The sequence below is a fragment of the Anarhichas minor genome, unplaced genomic scaffold (genome assembly GCF_050575085.1).
Source record: "Anarhichas minor isolate MPS153535 unplaced genomic scaffold, ASM5057508v1 ptg000045l, whole genome shotgun sequence".
Taxonomy (NCBI): Eukaryota; Metazoa; Chordata; class Actinopteri; order Perciformes; family Anarhichadidae; genus Anarhichas; species Anarhichas minor.
In genome coordinates this window covers 889204-909657 of record NW_027466491.1, presented here as the reverse complement: position 1 = coordinate 909657, position 20454 = coordinate 889204, and the positions used below count along the sequence as shown (strand labels likewise).

Below are 20454 nucleotides of genomic sequence, written 5' to 3'. Positions count from 1 at the left end.
CATGTGCTTCACTGGTTGGCATACCGGTCCGGATTTTGCCTGATCGAGAAGTTTCTTTCTGACTGGAGCTTTTACATATTTCTCAGGGACAGTATAGTCGGGTATACACACTCGTCGAGGTCACGCTGCACAATGTGCGAAAAAGGAATGAAAAGATATCTTAAAAAAAAAAAAAAAGACTCCCTGCTAATGTCCGATCTCTGTTTGGCTCCAATAGCCGTGGCCTGGGTGTCACCGTTCTGTCTCTGCGGCCATGTTTTAGCACGGCTACTCTTATCATTGTACATCCTGGCACAGTTAAAGAAGCATCCGCCAAGTCCCCCCCCCCCCCCCAGTGACCCTAATCTAAAGTAACACTTAAGAGGATGGCCACGGCAGTTAGTCCTTAAGTGTATTGATTTGGCGATATGCTTATTGTTGTATGGAAATAAGTGTTTCAGGGGTGAAAGAAAGACCCTGAACCTCGATGACGAGGTTACGTTTTGGTTGAGGCAAGATGGTTTTTAATCGGTCATTTCTTAATAGTTCATGTTGTTTAATACACTCGTGCATTAAAGATATACTCCATGTCGTGACAGTCAATATATATCTCGCCCAGGCCCCCCCCCCCCACACACTAAAGGTAATTAATAGCGAGGAGCATGTGGTGTGCATAAAGCGTGATCATCCATAAATAACTATCAATTGGTCGGCTATTCATTTAGGAAATGAATAGAGGCTGTGCCTTGTTGGCCCTGAGAGAGCGAGACAGAGCGACACACAGAGAGCAGAGGAGGTAAGAAGAGAAGAATGGAGTGTGCGGATGCTGTTTGTCTCCCACCCCCCCGCTTGTGTTTGTTCGTGACCTTGACTCCAAACTAATTACGTGCAATGCACCAGGGAAGCCCATGTCCCCCCCCCCCTAATGCTTTCTAAACAATGTGCGGAGGCTGAGTGCCTCCGCACCATAATTAGTTGGTGATCCTTGTTCTGACCTCGGCTCCAGCCCTCTCACATCCACTATACACTATTACACTTAACTGAGGGGCCTGAAGGCGGGAGGGGGGGGGGGGGGTTAGGGAGTTCGAGAGTTCGAGAGGAGGAGAGTCTGCATCTGCTCACTGCCTTTTAAGCACCGTATATGTATATAAATATATATCCAGTACTTCCTCGATAACCGCTGCCACGCCGGTGTCCACTTGTTTTCGGACCAATTTGTGTAAAATATTTAACAGATTTTAATTGCGTCACAATGCGGAACAAACTCATAAGTGGGGAGGTTTGGAAAACAGGGTTGGGGAAAAAAAAAGAAGATTCACCCATGAAACAGCTGGTGTGGTTTTCTATCGTTACGGTACCTGGTGTACAGTGGAAATACTTTTGAAAGTTTTCCTCATTTATAATGCGGCAAATTGGCCATTAAGCTGTGGTTTCACTGTCTTCACTGCCAGGCCTCTTTCCCACCTAAGAGAAGAAGAACGGGCTATTTTGACTGTCAATTCGCTTAAGCAGCCTCGCTAATGAGCCGCTGCTTTAATTGGCAACACTGCAGCCCCCCCCCCCCCACACACACACACACTTCCTTCAGGAGCAGGCCCTGGGTATGAGGTGTGTAGGTGTCCCAGCTGTACAAATGAGTTGTTTAGGAGGATGTTTTATTTCCCGTTAATCTTCACACTTCAAGAAGCACTAAAATGTGGAGAATTGCTCCATCTTTGGATGACCCCTTTTAACGGCTGGGGACTGACTGGAGAGCTACATGTGTGTGTGTGTGTGTGTGTGTGTGTGTGTGTGTGTGTGTGTGTGTGTGTGTTATTGATGAAATTAAAGCTGTGTCGTCAGGCTGACATCCAGGACCACACACACACCAGTGAACCACATGTCGCACACTTCCCCACATCGCGTTAGCAGACAGTGAGCGACAGTTTCAGGGCTAAATGAGTGAAGACAGCCATTCTTCTGTCCTGACACGACCTTTAAGGCACTGTTAAATGGACAAGCATTTAACCCCCCCGCCCCCCCGCAGACCATTTACACGTCAAACAGGCTGCACATGTTGGCCACATCTACTTCTGACAAGATAAAAAAAAAAAAAAAAAAAAGCACGGCACTGAACTGGAAATGATCATCCTGCCATGTGATCCACTAAAGGGCTTTTATCCATGACTCTGCCTCTAAACCGATACATAAACTATCATCATTCCCTTAGAATAACGGTGCATTCAAATGGCAGCTTAACCTAAAATACATGAAATGCCTACCAATTTGAGACGCACCTCAACGGTAAGTCGACCTCGACGTTGCCCCGGTCTCTCCAGCAGCCCATTAGGCTCGTACTCGTGCTAAATTGGACGGCGCCTCTGGCTAACCTGGCTAATTTAACTTGATAAAACGGTTCCATAGCTGCCATTTGGGATGAATTTAAATGGAACCGTCATCTCTGCCTAATACCGTGTTGTTGATTTAAACATGTCCCTTTAACCCCCAAACCCGTAATACATCAGTAAACTCAGCAGTAGAAACAGGAAGTCTTCGTAAGGTAGCTGGGAGTGCTCACGACTCTCTCATTCTCAGTATGTAGCAGCTCCAGTCTGTGCTGTGAGCCAGTGTCTTCACCTGCCATGCCCAGAGGGGGAAATGAAGTCAAGAAGTTAAAAAAAAAAGTCCATTATTCCTGCAGCACATCCCCAAGGGCTCTCCGTTTTTTAAAACCAGCCGATGAAAACCTGCCTTTTATGTTAATTCTGCAGATACGCCTTTTTACGGCGGGGGGCTCTTAAATGTATTTTTTGAGAAATGTAATTTCACCTCAGGATCTGAACTTATTATATTTTCGGCGGCGGTCTCGACAAATGCGGAGTTCAACAGGAAAACTTTTCTGACCCGACGCAAAGTTGTGAGGAGATGTTGATTCATCAGACTCTCAGCTGTAGCCTTTAATTCCACTTCAGAGCCGTTCTTATTTATAGCCACAGAGTGCAGAACATCAAGGATGTCTTTATTCACGACTTTTTGACTGGAACGCTATCAGAGATGGTTTTCATTCCGTTTCATGTCTTGAGTCAGGCGCCAACAAGATAAATAATCAACGTTAACTTCATGTAAAACACAGATTCAATGCTCTGCAGCTCCCTCTCCTCCTGCCTCCAGCCCCTCCCTTGGACTGTGCCCGCTCATTGTCAAGGTAACCATCTGTTTCCACAGCGCCAGCTAGAGATGGGGTCTCCCTCGAATGGGAACAGGGGTCCAAGGACCGACGTCTAGCAGACGGTAGCCTGACCGAACCAGACGCCGTGTCCTGTTCTGGTTCCCTCAAGGGTCCCCACTGTCACACGGGGCTGTCACTCAATCCGACGCACACACACACACACACAGGAGGAGTGATCTGCCAGCTGGTGTGTGTGTGCGAGATGCTTGACAGCTTGTTTGTACATGTGCATGTGTTTGTATTGTCTGTCTTCCAAGTCTCACTGGTGTGCGTGTAAGTGTGTAACGACTCGCCGTTGACCTGAAAGTCCCGGTGTGTACCGGAAGTTAGAGCGTCTTTAGCTCCCGCGCCGTGACGTATTCCCTCGTGAAGCGGAATATTTGAGCGGCGTACGCGCACAGGAGGGATTTAAATCCCTAAAAGAAAAGTGGGCGGCAGAGCTGCGGAGGACTGTGGCTACCACCCACACGCACCTCTGTCATCGCTAAAAGTTTCAGTCTGATGGATGGAAGTCATGATGTCATTGGTTGGCACTATAGCTCACATGAGCAGACTTAATATTTTGTTTCATAGGAAGAAAAGATAATTGGATTTCCATGTAAATATATTAAGTAATTGATTTGTTTTTATTTATTGTTTAATTGGTGCACAATATGACATTTTGTCCTTTCACCTCCACTTGAACCACTGCGCCTCCCTCTTCATCTTTCTTACATGTTTGCTAAAGTAGTTCACATGCAGTTCAGTGGTCATGGTGGCAGTAACGGCTGCTTTTTTGCATTTATGCAATAAGAATGGCCTAAAGGAAAGCGTGTGCAGCCTTCTGCTGGGTGAAAACATCGTCAGCAGAGGGACAAGTGGTGCTGATCGCATCAGGGGTCATGAAAGGCACGGCAAGGTTTCTTTATGCTCCACAACTCATCCACCGAGGCAGTCTCAAAGTGCAGGTTAATCTCTCTGCAACTCTCACTTCCTTGTACTTCCTTGCGGATATAACAAGAAAGCTTTTACATTTGATCTTCTGAGTAGTCGGCATTGGTTCGCTCTCGGGTAAACGGGCCACTTCACGGCGTAAATGCTTTGAATACGGCGACTGAAAGGCGTGGGAGATGTTTTCTTGTCTTTAGAAAATGATGTCTCGCATTTAATTGTCCAAGAGACGCTTGAGGCTGAGGTCGGGGTTTTGCATTCGCATGAGGCAGGTTTTACTGCCTTCAGCACTGACCTGATTTCTTAAATGTCACATAAATGAGAAACACGGTTTCTGTAATTGGGGAGGGGAATTGGAGAAACCCGGTGACCGGCTTTTTACATCTGCCCCTCACCTCATCTTATTTAGTTTTTGTTGTTTTTCCCGTCAGTAGTCCGGGCCTTTCTTGTGAATGTGAAATCTTTGTGAACGCCCGGAGGGAGTTTCTTCAAAGGTGGAACAAACGTCCGCGTTGGACTCGAGGATGAACTGATTCGATTTTGGTGGTCAAAGGTTGACCTCGCAAAACATCAAAACAAAAACCTACAGATTCCATATGCTTATTATAACAACAGACTGTTTTTTCATGTCTCATTAATGTCCCCCTCAGAATAAATTGTAGCCTCTCAGTGTTGTTGACTCTGTGCTGTAGACACCCCCCCCCCGTACCTTTATACCTCTGTCTCAAACATATGGACTAGCTCCCCTCCTGTGCTGCCATTACACATTCCAGTTCAGCGACCCTGGAACTGGACACAAACGCGCACTAAAGCAACAGAATGAAATCTGGCCGCTCCTCCTGTAGCTCTGAACAACTGTAATTGTCCACACCTTTGTCTACACCTTATCACAACCTGTCATCTCTCTCACACAATCACTTTCAGCTTCTCTTTCTTACACACACACACACACACAGACAGACGTACCAGAGGATGACAGATCATTGCCCTGTCCTTCAGTTTATTGTCTGCCCTTTATCTTGACCTGTCATCTCTCTCTCGCTCCTCACGTCTCTCTCTCTCTCTCTCACACTCCCTCACAGCGTTGTTGTGTTGATTCCGTCCAACTTGCTGATAGACATCCTGTGCCACAATAGGAAGGCAATCTTAGTCTGGCATGGAGCCATTGTTGTCTCTAATAGAATGGACTGAGAGGTGAAGAGCTATTGATTCAGCGGACTGAGAGAGAGAGCGACAGAGCGAGTGGACAAAAGGAGGAGAGAACGAGAGGCTGTTGACACCTGGCCGAGAAAGCGAGACGGTGAATTCATGTTCGTGACGCGTGAAACGGGGGCGAGCTCGACGCAGTCGCCCGGTCAGATGTGGCGGCCGGACAGATGTTCGGGAGAAGAGGAGAACGTATGAATAATGAAGGCGTACGAGTTGATTTCCTCCTGTTGCCTCAGCTGATCAAAGATCCAACATAATGGATTTGAGAGGAAGTGAGTGAGGACGGGCGTAAGTGGGGAGAAAATGGGACAAAGGAGGAGAGAGAGTGAAAAGGTGGAGAGAGGAAATAGGAGAAGCAGTTGAGACAGAAAGGGAAAAGGAATAAATGTGAATGCAGAAGAAGAAGGAAAATGAGAGTTAAGGCTCACTTCCTTTTAGCGTCTTAACCTTGTCACAAATGTGTCTAAAGTTAAAAAAAGAGATCTAACTAAACAACAATCAGTCACCAAAATAAAATGCAGTGAAGCATGGAAGAAAATGAAACACTAGGGACCAAAACAAAGCAGAGGACACATAATAGCATGTTCACAACACTTAGTCAAGTCTAGTCTCATTAGCACCACCAAAGTGATGGAAATAGACAAAGAAACGGAGAGCAGAAGGTGGGAGAGGAGACGAGCCATTGAGGAAGGGAAGAAATGAGCGGAGGGAGGGATTCTAAATGAAGAAAGTGGAGGGGAGCAGAGCGAGATTTAGAGGGAAATGAATGGGTGTGGAAAGAGAGAAAATATGCACATTCACAGAAGAAAGAGGAGAGGAAAAGAAAGGAAGAAGAGAGAGAGTGAGAGATGAACGAAAGTAAGAACCTTAAAGCACCGACAAACACGAGTCTGGAAAACCTCCTGACCCTCAAATGCATTACTGTCTTTTCCTTTTTTTGTTGTGATTCTGTGGAGAAAGGAAATGTACGAATCCTCTCCTAAAAGTAGATGTGGATGAAGATACAGAAGCTAAAAGAAGAAACCGGCTGTATCGAATCACCAACGTACAAAAATAATGATGAGTCATACCTTTTAAAAACATTTGTGTTCCGTACGAGCAGTGCTTTTACAAGTTGATAGATGCAAAGAGAGCTGCCAGACAGAGAATATGAATTAAAGAAAGTGCGAGGCACACGTATAATAAAACAGAGAGGGAGAATAAGTGTGAGAATAAGATGGATTCAAAAGCAATAAAGACGCTGACGGGGAGGAAAAAGAAGAGAATGTGAGCAGAGGTATAGAGACCATTTGAATTGTAGGGAGAGAGAGAGAGAGAGAGAGAGAGAGATGATTAATGCCAGCAGCTTCAATAATGCAAATGTAATTACTTGTACTGGGCCTCACACTCGCTTAGCTCCTAACCACATGAACACGGGGTGGTGGGAAAAGAAGGGAGACAAGAAAGACGATGTATACATATAGGATTAACAACAACAAGAAGGATGATGGGAGTTGGAGTAGGATTAGTGTGTTGAGGCCAATCAATATTGGCCTCAACAATCCTTTTTGGGCAATCATTTTCAAATCCATACTTGGTAATAAAAAAAAAAAAAAAAAAAAAAGGGATGACACATAGTGATGCTATAGATGGAGTAATAATACAAAAAGAGAGAATGCGGTTTCTACCCCGCCAGCCTCTGATGGACTCAGGAGGACATGTGGGCCTTGGTTCTGCTGAGCCTGAAGGACAACTGGAGCTGTTTAGTGCTAAATGACCCCCCCCCCCCTCTCTCTCTCTCTCTCTCTCTCTCTCTCTCTCTCTCTCTCTCTCTCTCTCTCTCTCTCTCTCTCTTTCTTTCTCATTTTCTCTCTCCATCTCTCCATCTGTTGGATAGTTTGCCACATCAGCTGTTCTCCAGCCACACTGAAATGACCCCTCAAGGAAACGTAATCTGTGTGTGTGTGTGTGTGTGTGTGTGTGTGTGTGTGTGTGTGTGTGTGTGTGTGTGTGTGTGTTTCACACACGCGATACTTACGTGCATGTTCTCACATGTATTCTGCAAGTCCAGCCCACAGCCCCCCCCCCCCCCCCCATCTTCATTGTGCGCTCCAGGTTCAGTTATTGTCTCCATATCCCAATATAGTCCTAAAATAATTCTGTTGAGTCATGTTCTGTGCTGAAATGTCAACATGTGTGTTCACCACAGCGCCACTCATCACTCAGTCGCCTCTTCTTGCTTTCGAAGCCAAAGGAGTAAAGTTTCCCGTCTCGGTCGGCGGTGCGGAGCCTCCCCCTGGTCTTGCACGTTTTCAATATGTCCGCTCCACACAACGTCAGAGGCTGATGCCTTTTTATTTGTGGTGCGAAAGCTCAGAACATCGTGAAATATTCATTCTCTTTGTGAGAGTATTCATGAGGAAAACAACAGTTCAAAGAAACAAATTGACTTGCATAATAATACACACACACAAAAAGAATGTCCCCGGTGTGTGAAAGCCTTCATAGTCACAGTGTTAATAAATACGTAATATAATATCTAATCATGATATCTTCTATCTGTTGTGCACACAATGGAGGGAGTTATTACGAGCACTCTTTATCCACCAGCTGGTCTCATGCCGTCCACATGAGGCACACCAACCACTTGAAGGGGACAATAGTGAAATGAAGGGCTTCAGCTCTTTGGGATATTTTACGATTCCTCCACTTCAGACCAACAATCTGAGGTCGGGACCCATTCACGGCTCGGCCTGCTCTGTTCTTCAGCCACAATCACAGCCAGCCATCTCCTTTTGTCTTCAAGGCCGCCGCCGCGCTGTCACGCCGGTGTTCGTTAGGTGGCCTATTTTCTCTGTTTGCTGTTTTTAAAAGGCGCCTCCGGGCTTTTGTGCGAGGTGTGAAATGAGCCCTGGCAAACACTTCAAACCTTTTAAAGGGCTCCTGCACTCTTCTGAAAATGAGTCTCTCTCTCTCCCCCCCCCCCCCCCCCCCCCCCCCCTTCAAAGTAAAAATGGGAGATCTCGAACCATCGGCTGCAAAAACGTCAAATGGGAAACTAATCCGTGTCAGCCACAGATTATCTGAGAAGTTATGGAGGAATGTGACAAATATTCCTGTCATACAAATTTCTACTTGATGTCATTAGCTCTTGTTTTTAATGCTTGCTCTTGCACCTTTTTGTTTATCTGGTCATTTCAGGCTGTAGTGGGACCTTCGTCCTCCTTGTTGTTGCTCATACTGATTTAACTCCTGCATTCATTCACTTTGGGAATCAGCTAAAATGCTTCAAAGTCTGAACATTAGATATTACACAGACCCACCGTTCTGTCCATATTGACTCGGTCTGGTTTTTCTTCTCCTCAGGATAACTACACCTTTGCCCAGCCAGGCATCCAGAGGAAAGTCAAGGCCCTGGAGGAGCTCGTCAGCAGGATTGACGGTGAGTGATCTGCTTTCTGTCCGTCTGTCCGTCCAACCACTCACCCACCCATCCGCCAGTCAATCAAATCATCCTTTTTCCTTGTGTCAGTTGTCTTTTCAGTGTTCGGGCACACTTGTTTTTAAAGGTCTTAGTTATGTTTCCTCTGCCAGGCAACAGTCAGAGTCTTTGGTCTGCACCCACAGCGCGGTGACACAGAGCCGGATGAAAATCTGCAACGTTTCCCTTTAATGAGGAGACAGTTTTCTTAACACTCTCAAGTTTCTGTGATCGTTTGAGTTCACGTGTCAGAACTAGATAACACAACAGGAAGCAACGTTCGGTTTTCACCGCTTGATTCTTCCGTGACACCGCCATTACCGATTGTCATTCCACTCGGCTGTCGGGCGGGGGGGATGTGAACGTGTTGGTGATTGTTAGCGTACTCAAACACACAACCGTGGTGTTAATTAGCAGTGCTGCTTTCCCACCACCTCTTTTTCATGTTGTCAAAAACAATAAATGTATTAATATCGTTTAAAATAGATTTTTCATACAAACGTACCGTTGTCGCTCGTGCGGCCCACGAGTGCAGTGTGCAGAGCGAGGTCTTATCGAAGCACGCCTTTTGTACAATGGCCGTGTTCTTGGCTAACCTTGGTGCTGTCCGACCATCCCGTCACCCGCTCCGTCAGCCAGAGGGAGGGGAGGACTCACCCGCTGCATCCAAATGGATGGAGAGAGAGAGAGAGAGAGAGAGAGTGTGTGTGTGCGGGGGTGTGAATGTCAGGGAAAGTTAGCGTGTGATCATGACAGTGCAAACTTGCCGATAGAGAGGGCGAGTGTGTGAGTGTGTCGGTGCCTGTTGTTGTATTCTGCGTGAGAAAAAGAAACGGATATACTGTAAGTTTGTGCACATCGTGTGTGTGTGTGTGTGTGTGTGTGTGTGTGTCTTTTCTCTGTTTAGAGAAAATAAATTGACAAAATGAAGAGGCAAAGTCCTCCCAAGCCGCCGCCACACCCCGGCACAGACATAAAGAAATGACTTGACATTTTTACTGTATCTTGTTCCATAAGTGGCCCGTCATCATAGTTTGGGCACAGCCATTTTATACCTCGCTAGCTTGACATTACCACCTCTAATGAGATCACAGATAGCTTTTATCTTGTGTTACGGGATTGTTTTTCGCCCCGCTGTCGACACCGCATCTGTTTTGGGAACAATGGCCTCACGTCTCTTCCAAAATTACCTATCAGCGCTTATCAGATGCAGGGTTATCCACAGTGTTGTGCAGTTGGATAAAGGTCGGGCTCTTTTCACAACAGGCCAGATGTTGCAGCGACCGGTACAGATTTACCAATATTACCGTTTCACTCCTGATACAAATCCCATGTTGGAGAACCCTATTTTACGATCATTTTTTATTGTTTCTTTATTGTTTTCCTCTCTTGTGTTAATGTGTTTTGTATGTTTCTTTTGAGATCACCAATTCATTACATTACCGGCACTAATTGTACTTAATTAATTTCGTGCAAAATGAACAAATCTATTTGTAACCTTCCCAAAAAGGGGAAAGAAAACACTTAAGCTGTTGCTCTGGGTATCCGATACAGGGACGTGAGTAGTTGATAGGGCTGGGTATCGTTTACTAAATAACGTTGCCGGTACCAATCATGGATGCAATAATCCGACTAATTTAAGTCCTGACAGCGATACCTGGGCTTTGGTTATCGGCCGGTACCAGTGTTCAATGAATCAGCTGTTTGCATGTTGCATTGAATCGAATAACGCTTGTGCTGATTGGCTGCAAGCAAAAACAATGCAAATACTATTTTTTGCTCTAGATCTGGGCACAAAAATGATCGTTTGACTGGAGAAGTTTCGATACGACTTGATAATGAGTAGTGACATCCAGCCCTAGTAGCTGACGGGGTATTTGTTAAGCCAATGGGAGGAGAGATAAGGGAAGCAGGGAGGTTTTTTTTTTTTTTCACCTCAGCGCAGTATTTCTAACAGAATGATTGTTTGCAGTACAGGGTCAGTAGTGTTCAGACAGAGCTGATCCGTCTGTCTCGCACCACTGTCTCTTGTCACCTTCTCGCTGCTTCTTTAAAACGACTGCTATAGCTCCTCCTATATCTGTCATCTAGACAGATGACAGATATTTCAAGAGTCTCCGACAGATTCCAAAGTCTCCAGGACAAGATGTGGTAACCGTGTTACCACCGGTTTAAATCCTGAAATGGCTGAATATAAAAACCCTTCCCCCTCGAGTGTAGCTCAGTCACCTTCCCCCGCATGACTCAGCTAAAAGATACTTTTATGATCAAACATGTTCTACCAGTGGGCATTCATTCTGTGGATTCAGTCCTCTAGTGTAAGCTCTAATTGAACTTGAAGTAAGGAAGACAACAATTTGTTCAAAATTCAAATGAATCAAAGCTCTTTGTGGCTTTACTTTAATTCTTTCAGTTGAAAACAGTGGATGACATGGTTGGGAGGCTTTTACTTTGAAATCTCTTTGTTTCTCTCTTACAGCCCCCCCCTCTGTGTAATCACCCCCACTTGTGTAATAAGTGACGCTAACTCCCATTAGCCTTGCTTGACGTTAGCATGTGCACCTCCTCAAAAAGACAAGCCCCTTTGTCGGCGTGCCTGCTCCGTTCCTCTGATCTCTTTATCGCTCCCTTATCTCTTTCTGTGAATCTCTTGCAGGCGAGTGCATTAGCACGAGTTCATCAACATGCAAATTGCCCGAAGGTGAATGTATTTATGCAAATGAGGGGACGTGCTGGCGGCGCACGCTCTCTCAGCCTGAATCGTTTAAAAAAAAAAATAATTAAAAAAAAATGTGTGTGACGGTCTCTGTGTATTTACAGTTCTATCTGTTTAATGTGGTTTTATTGGGGGGGCCGGATTTGTATATTTTGGGGGGATCTGTGGAGCCACTTTTTAAAGCCGCGTTGACTTCAGCAGACCTGTTCTGGGGCCCGGTTTTTTAACCGGGCCCCGGGGTCCATCACACCATCTTTCCCCGTCTTCCCACACCGTCCTCCACAAACTCCAGACATCACCACTACAATGTGCACGCGCTCTGCTCCCTCTGCCTCACAGCAGTTTGACTTTTTCACATTCTTGAAATAATGCATGTTTTTTTTCTCCAAGCATTTATTAAAAGAAATCCACAGCTGTCTAACAATACAGTATGTCTCTCAAATATTCTCTACCAAAGCCTGACTTTAGCTCTTGGCTGCTGCACTTCTTGGATAAAATAGATTGTGTTTCCTCACGTTACATGTCACTTCTCATGTGTTAATTATGCTAACTACCGTATTTTCCGCACTATAAGGCGCACTTAAAAGCCTTTAATTTTCTCAAAAAACGACAGTGCGCCTTGTAATCCGGAGCGCCTTATATATGGATCAATTGGTTAATTGGTTGATCCATACTGGTTGTACACGGCGCTCTGTCAAAATGTTTCAGTACGACTGGTAAACTACAAAGCCGCACCGCGGTAAACACCGGTACTGTGCTTACTCCTAGTCCAACACCACTTGTGTGTATAAAGACCCCAAAATGGCACCTTTCAAGAGACACGCTTACGACGCTATTCTATTCTATGCGCCTTATAATCCGGTGCGCCCTATATATAAAAACAGTTCTAAAATAGGCCATTCATTGAAGGTGCGCCTTATAATCCGGTGCGCTTTATAGTGCGGAAAATACGGTAATTATTGTTACGAACACACGCTCGTTGACATGTACTATGTTGGACCCGTGTCGTTTACAGGTTTCTGAACTTCGTCTGAGGACGTGAATGCATGGCGATAGGCCTGCCGTTGCTCGTGATGCCGTTGCACCGCGTTGCACGACATCCTTGCTCTCTCGCATGTTTAGGGCGGAGAGAAGCCCCGTTGATGTTTGACATTGCACGCTCATACAGTATGTGTACATCGCAACACATCAGATCCGCAATCGCCGCAGTCTCCCACGGGCAATCAGTGAGGAAATTAAAAAACCGTGTGACCTTCTGCTTGTTTATTCTGTGAGAGGAATAAGTAAGCATCACCCAGCGAACTCCATCTCCTCCACTTGACTTGCTTATTAAAGATTGTTTTTACCTGGTTTTGCTGCGTCTTTGCCAGAGGGAAGAGAAAAACATTCATAGTGCGACCAGGGACACGCAAATATATGTACAAACAATACACTATGCACACGTGTATTATTATTTAAATACAGTAACACAAAGGTGACAAATACATGTTAACAAGTACAACAGGTCGATATGAGGACGATGTGCGATAATATGGTTCAATATCGCGATGACACTTGAGATAAATAAAACAGATATTGAAGCGTGCATATCCTATGAAAGCCTATTTGTCTTTAAATACCGAACCGGATTAGAATTAGGGGTGTACTTTATGATGAACTATATCCAAAGGAAAAGACCGGAGACGGGCACATTCGGCGTGTACGTACACTGGTGACTGACTGAGCGTGCGAGAGTCTTGTTCCAGAAAAGCCAGCGCTGGAGAACAAACAGGACCCCGCTGCCTGTGTCGTATCCACAGGAGGATTTGGTTAAATCTGTGCTAAAGCTGGCAAGAGTAAAATAAAAAGAAAGAATGGCTGAAAGGGTTACAGTGAGATGACTACATTCTCTTTTATATATTTACAGAGACAGGAAGCAATGTGAATAGTTCACAGTAAAAGAGTCGGCAAATGACAGAGAAAAGATTCAAAACGAACAGACTGAGCGAAAGTTAAATGGTGAGAGAAACAAACAGCCAGTAGGAGAGTTGGACGAGTGTAACTGTAATGACGTTTGGCACCAAGAAGAGCATGAAGTCGGGCAGAATTGGCCTCATCAGCAGAATCCTGGGAGCCGCTCACTAGTCACTGCACGACCTCTGACCTCCAGCTGTCCACCCACACTTCACCGGCCACGGGCTGTGGTGAGCAGACGAGCCGGCGTCGTGGCCTCCGTCCTCAACTTTAACTGGCAGTGGGAGGGAAGACGAGACTCATCAGTCAATCATTGTCTGTGAGAAAGCTCATCCTCGACCTCCCTCGGCCCCCACAACTACGCTACCCAGCATGCCGAGTCCCGGCGCCAGCTGGTTTACAAGTCACAAGTTTTAGCGCCTTAGTTCATCTCATTGTTTCATCCTTCATGTGTTTTTTTTCCTGTTCTTTTTTTGTTTTCATGATTGTTAATTTATCTCCTCCTCTCCTTCCCTTTGCTCTCTCCTCTCCTTCCCTTTGCTAACTCCTCTTCTTCCCTTTTCTCTCTGCTCTCCTCTCCTTCCCTTTACTTTCCCCTCTTTTCCTTTCCTTCCCTCCCCACCTCCCCTTTCCTACCCTCCCCTGAACTCCCGTCTCCTCTCCTCTCCTTCCCTTTGCTCTCTCCTCTCCTTTCCTCCCCTCCCCTGAACTCCCGTCTCCTCTCCTCCCCTTTGCTAACTTCTCTCCTCTCCTTCCCTTTGCTCTCTCCTCTCCTCTCCTCCCCTCCCTTGAACCCCCGTCTCCTCTCCTCTCCTGCCGCGATAACTCCTCGTGACAAACGACTCTCCCTTCCACCACTCCCCCATGGTGCACCTCTCCCTCTCCGTGTTTGGTGGAGTCGCTAATATTAGGCAGAGCAAGTTCATTAGTGTAATTTAACATTGTCTAAAGTTGTTCCACTCTCTCCCCCTCCGTTTGGCAGCGAGCTGAGATCTGCCACCGTGATGCATTTGCCGTTAATGAGCTCGCCTTGTTTATGCTTTTACAGCAGCGTGTGATAATTAAACTGCAGAGACGAGCGTGAAATAATCGCTTTGCGTTTGCTTCGCGCCCTGCTCATGTGGTGGAGTGTGTGCATGATTGTTAAAACATGCATGTGTGAGCAATGGAAGACAGCTGCCATTCAAGGGGGCCGCTGCGTGTGTGTTTGAGGGCACTAATGTGTATGTTCTTGGCTTGAAATACCCTCCATGTGTCTCCAATTAAGGCTTTATTAAAGCTGTATATGTGTGTGCGAGTGTTTGTCAGTCAGCCCTGATTAAGAGTGTGAGAGAAGAGGATGCTGTATGTAGCCCCCCCAACTGGCTTTTCTCATAGATTCTCTGACAGCTCTTTAATTACAGCTCTTTTGTGAAGTGTGTGTGTGTGTGTGTGTGTGTGTGTGTGTGTGTGTGTGTGTGTGTGTGTGTGTGTGTGTGTGTGTGTGTGTGTGTGTGTGTGTGTGTGTGTGTGTGTGTGTGTGTGTGTGTGTGTGTGTGTGTGTGTGTGTGTGTGTGTGTGTGTGAGGAGAGAGAGAGAATGAGTGTCACTGGTGTGATGACAATGAAATAGGGAGTCGCTGAATACCGAGTGGTATTTTTATTCTTTTGTCATGTAAAGAAGCATGAAACAAACATTTATCAAGAACAGAGGAAGGAAACAAAAGGCAGCCGTTCCCCGCCGCGTCACAGCCCCACACACGAATCTTTTGGCCGGCGCTTCTGCTTGTCGTCGGCGAGCGTTCGTGCCAGCCCGCTGCGCCACCACCCTGACATTGCCGCCGTCTTTTGAACTCCACATTGAGAGCAAATTGAGATCGCCGGATGCAACGAATGTGTGTGTGTGTCTGTCTCTCTGTCTCTCTCTCTCTCTCTCTCTCTCTCTCTCTCTCTCTCTCTCTCTGTCTCTGTCTCTGTCTCTCTCTCTCTCTCTCTCTCTCTCTCTCTCTCTCTCTCTCTCTCTCTCTCTCTCTCTCTCTCTCTCTCTCTCTCTGTGTGTGTGATTCTCAATATTTCTGGCAGACCAACGAGACATACTGAGTAGAAACAGCAGCCTCGGCTGGTTAGTTATATCTCCGCTATTAATGGTGCAAGAGACGTTTAACTACAGTAATGTGCAAAGCTTAACATCTCAGGGTATTCTATATTTCTCCCAAAACAACAATCAGTACTTACAAGTATTGACTGTGAAGCTTAAGTCTAAAGTAGCTTATTCTCCATTGTTTGCCAAAAGCTACTGAAAGCACATCAATGAGCCAGTTACACAAGGAGACATGGACCCACATTACACGAATCATGGGCATTGTAGTTTAGTCGAGTCGTTCTGCTGCCAGAAATGTATCAAATCAAACCAAGTGTGTATGAATCCGCCGTGAAAATAGTTCCCAACAAATGCATTTACTCCTGTTTGAGTAACGTTTGCCAAAACAACAGTGCCCAGCTGTTTTGGAAGTTCTTTTTTTTTTTTTTTAAAATGAAAGCTTTTAAAGATGTATACTTTTCTTGTATCCTGTCATATTGAGTGATTGACAAACACATTTTCTGGTCCTGTTTTTTCACTGGTTATCCTCCTCCTTCTGCCAACGTCTCGGTGGTGACCGGCTACTGATTCTCTGTCCAATAAACCAACACTTCTTTGTCTTAATGTGACTTGTTTATCAGCCCTTTGGCCTGAGATTCAGCCTAAATAAACTAAACACAAACTGACAGTAAAGGCCCATGTGGACATGATTAATATTCCAGATCATCAAATATTTGCCATTCTCCAACTACAAGCATTGTTACCATTTCCAAATCACTGTTTTTTTGTTTTGTTTTTAACTATTCCCGCAGGAAGACTCAATTGTAACCTTTGTTAAACAGGCTGAACAGGAAATGCAGCCTGACTCGCAGAAAACTGAAGAGATACATTTTTTTTAAATACAAAGCTTCAGTTTTGACAGAGTTTGACTGACGGGAGGTCCAGTGAGTGTGTTTTAGGGTTCAAATCAGTGCTGAGCTGGTGCAATATTAAAATCACTCCACTTCCCCACAAAAAGATAAATAGTCACAATTTAATTAAAAGCCCCCGTAGGGGTTCAAACAGGTTTTGCACAGATTGACCTTGCATGACAAAGATAAACACAAATACAGAAATAATAAACCCGCGCTGTACCTGACATAAACATGCTGCCTGTCCTCACCTCTGGGTGCTTCTGACTTACGGTGTGTGCACCCCGTTCCTCACTGCGCTGACATGCTGTTGGAGTTTCATTTAATAACAAATACACTTTTTTTTTTTTTCTCGTCTCAGCTCGGTGTGTAGCTTTTCTCCGACAGTTCTGATCGCTCGGTAATTACATCTCTATTATGAGGAAGGGGAGGTCACGCGTGCGCGTGACACCGGAGCAACGAAAGGAATCTGTCGACACACTTGTCACTGTTTCTATTGACGTCTGTATCTCTACTATTTTTTTATTTTTATTTTTAATAGTGATTTATTATTATTTTGACAGAGTCCGTGCACCTCCACATGCAGCAGTACGAGGTGGAGTACCTGCAGTTTGCCTTCCGCTGGATGAACAACCTCCTGATGAGGGAGCTGCCACTACGCTGCACCATCAGACTGTGGGACACATACCAGGTAAAAACACACACACACACACACAGCAAAAGCTGCTCTTATTGAGCGTTTTGTTATGTCCATTTCTATCTATCTGGCTTTGCCTTGGATCTCAGAAACGGGGATATTCTCTGATAATGACGTCTATGATTGCCCTTCTGTTAATTCCTACCAACCCAGGAGGCACGATGAAACATAACACAGATTTCTTTTATTGAAGGTATTCAATCATGACAGCCTTTCGCCGCGTGGTCTTAATTATACAGAGCTTATAATACGGCCTTAACTATGCTGCTTCGGCCCCCTTCACGCAGCCATGCTGCAGAAAAATTCACACTTTTTACTTGTTAGTTTAACAGAAGCGGTTGATTTGTTTCGGAAAGTTAAAAAATAAATAAATATGCGAATAAGACTGTGCGAATAAGGGATTGCAAAGGATTAGTTGATTCAGTAATGAAACAAAAGATGTCAGAGGCCCCTTTCGTGCATGAAACTAGATTTTTTTATTTTTTTTTTGTGCAATTTAAAATGTGGTTTGATTTTATGGCTGCCCGGTTGAAAGTAGATTCTATTACTGTGTTGACCTAGATGTGTACATGTGTGAGAGAGAGAGCAGGATCTTAATCCCATTCAAACACACCTGGACCTGCTCATTCCGCCGCCCTTTCACATCTACACACGGCTTAATAGGCGGCGCCTACAGTTACACCAGATTGTTAACCTCGGTCGGCGCTGTCAATATCACATAATGTCTGCCATTGATTCAGCGGGGGGGGGGGGGGGGGGGGGGGTGTGTGTGTGTGTGTGTGTGTGTGTGCACAAGGCTGGAACGTGTGTGGGTAGTCCGGGACTTGAGCTAAGTACATATAATGGATTTTCCAGCTGATGCAGAGGTTGAGTGTAAGACACGCGATCGCACTTGTTTGATCGGATGAGGAGAGAGAGACGCAGCCCCGGAGACACACACGAGGGATCATTTCTCCGCCGGTGTTTGCACAAACATGTGTCTGTAACTTTTCTGCTGTCGTCTTCACAACGGTATCTGCAGCTGTCTGCCGCCATTGTTCTTTCTGCCACCGCTTCTCGGCATCAATCAAGAGTTTAATCGTTTTCCCCCGCATATTCTCGTTAAGATGGGAAAGCATAAACTGCGGATGTTCTTTTCATATTTGCCCGTTATAGTCCGCTTATAGCGCAAAAGTCTGACATTTGCAACTGTAAAAAGGCCTTTGCGTGACGAGCAAACGACAGGTTAAATGCAGAATACTCGCATGTGAATATTTTGCGTCAAAACTATTCATACGAGCAGTGATGCAAATTTGTGACTTTTGTACTTTTTTCAACTAAAGGTTTGAATAGATTTGCGCAGGGCTTTTATTGTGAAAGGTAGCGACGGAAGGAGTGGATCCGGTCTTTACATGTTGAGTTTATAAGATTGTCCGTTACACACGATGTGATTGGTTGGTGCCTTTTTTTTTATGCGAAAGATCAGAAAAATCCTCCCGGGTCCCGGGAAACAAATTACGGCGTTTTTTTTTTTTTCATGCAATATTTGTGTTCGGCGTGAAAGGCACATAAAGGCCTTAAGCCTCAAGTCAGACATTTCCACAGCTCTGAAGTCAGCGTGTGATAAGTGCAATGTAGTGCAGTCGCTTCCCGTTAACACAAACGCAACCACGTCTATCAAGTAACGGCACCTCGTTGTGTGCGTGCCTTTTTTGGGGTTGCAGGGAAAAGCTCCAGCAGAAGCAGAGACGTTAGTGGATGGGAAGCACATTGAGATTTAGAGAGATCAGGGAGTAAAGTGGGAGTGTTGAAGAAAATCGAGGATGAAAGGGGAGAGAAAGGTGTGACGGTGTGAAGTAAAAATAGACGAGAGCGAAAAGAGAGGAAACTTGGAGATGGAAAGACTTAGTGCTTAGTCCACAGCCTTCAACAAACCATAGCTTGGATGAATGAACACGGCATACATCTCGTCTGAATCTTTCTGAACTTTAACTGACTGAACTTTGGGGCGGCATGAAGTAGATTGCAGCTGACAGGTGAAAGCCACGTAACGTTTTCTTGGCTTCCTTGAATTAAGAACCCTCACGGCCATTTTTGTGTCAGGTTTGGTTTGCGTTAGCACCCTCGGATGCTGATGGAACACCACTGCTGGCTTGTAAGAAAAATATATATATTTGACTAATTACACATCAGGTTTTCCTTTACCGCAAGCTCAGGGTGGAGCCAAATATATTCTTTCTCATCATCTAATGAAACGTTGAGTCCTTGTGCTTTTGAATTGTAATAATGCAAACTGTCATATGAGCACTTTAACTATTTTAAATCCATTGCTTCCAAATATTGATACGACCATAAACCTACTCGGGCTGCAACTGACTTAATCTGAGAGTTTGGTTTCGCTTTGATCGACAAACGATTGCGGGTCGATTTAAAAACTCTCGGTTCCGTCCGTCCCGTTTGTTTCTAGAGCCTGTAATCATGCATTTTTTTTCTTTTCTCCATTGACTCCCACACTTTTCAAACGCTCACTCCGGAGACCAAGGAGAGACCAAGGACACCGCGTCATTTCCTGTAATTCGTCACCTGAGCTCCAAAAGCCTCGCCATTGGCTGCCCCCCCCCCCCCCCCCCCCCCCCCCACCCCTTATGGAGACGTTGTTACAGCGTGTGTCGTGCATCATAACAAAAGCAAGCTAATCGATGATCAAATTTGTTGCCAACAATTAGTTGTTGCGGACCCAAAATCCCACTCACGGTAATTGATCCCCGTCGGCATAGATCCTCCTCACTCTCTCACTCTCTCTGCTCTCGATGGCACGAAGCTGCCGGGTCGTGAACCCGAGAGTCAAAAACACTCCCGAGTCCTCCGGTTTTGAGTGCAGCCTCTCCACTCACATGACTCATGTGGACATCGGCGATTAGGAAGCCGAAGAATCCCATTTGTCTCAGAAGGAACACTTTTAACTGACCCGACAGCAGCGCTTATGTTTTCATGGACCCGCTTCCTGGTCAGCCCATGCCTTAAAGATACCGTCGTGTGTCTACTATTGATACTAAATCATTACATCTCCCATTTAAGATGAGTTTTTTTTCCGGTGCATTTGTTTTTTACTGAACCACAGCCAGCTTGGCAGCAAAGACAGACGTACCTAGCAGCGTACAGCCTACCTTTAGAGTCCTCCGGATTACTCCCATAAAGTAAATGGAACACAAGCTCGTGGTTATTGAGACGTACTAGCTGGCCCCGCTTGTGCCTCAGCCAGCTCTGTTATAAGGTGAAGTCTGCATGGTGTCCATAGTAACAAGCAGTTATTTTTCATCATGTGTCAACAGTTTTAAGAGCTCAGCGACAAAT

General features: G+C 45.4%; 1 protein-coding gene across 4 annotated transcripts in view; it reads left to right on the top strand.

Moving 5' to 3' along the window:
- Window positions 1–20454, top strand: part of tbc1d22a (TBC1 domain family, member 22a) — a 94861-nt gene that overhangs the window by 49203 nt on the left and 25204 nt on the right. For all 4 annotated transcript variants that reach the window (XM_076111883.1, XM_076111885.1, XM_076111882.1 and 1 more), the window contains 2 exons: window positions 8672–8747; window positions 16988–17115. In XM_076111883.1, the coding sequence (XP_075967998.1) occupies window positions 8672–8747; window positions 16988–17115 (204 nt within the window). The remainder of the gene's footprint in view (window positions 1–8671; window positions 8748–16987; window positions 17116–20454) is intronic.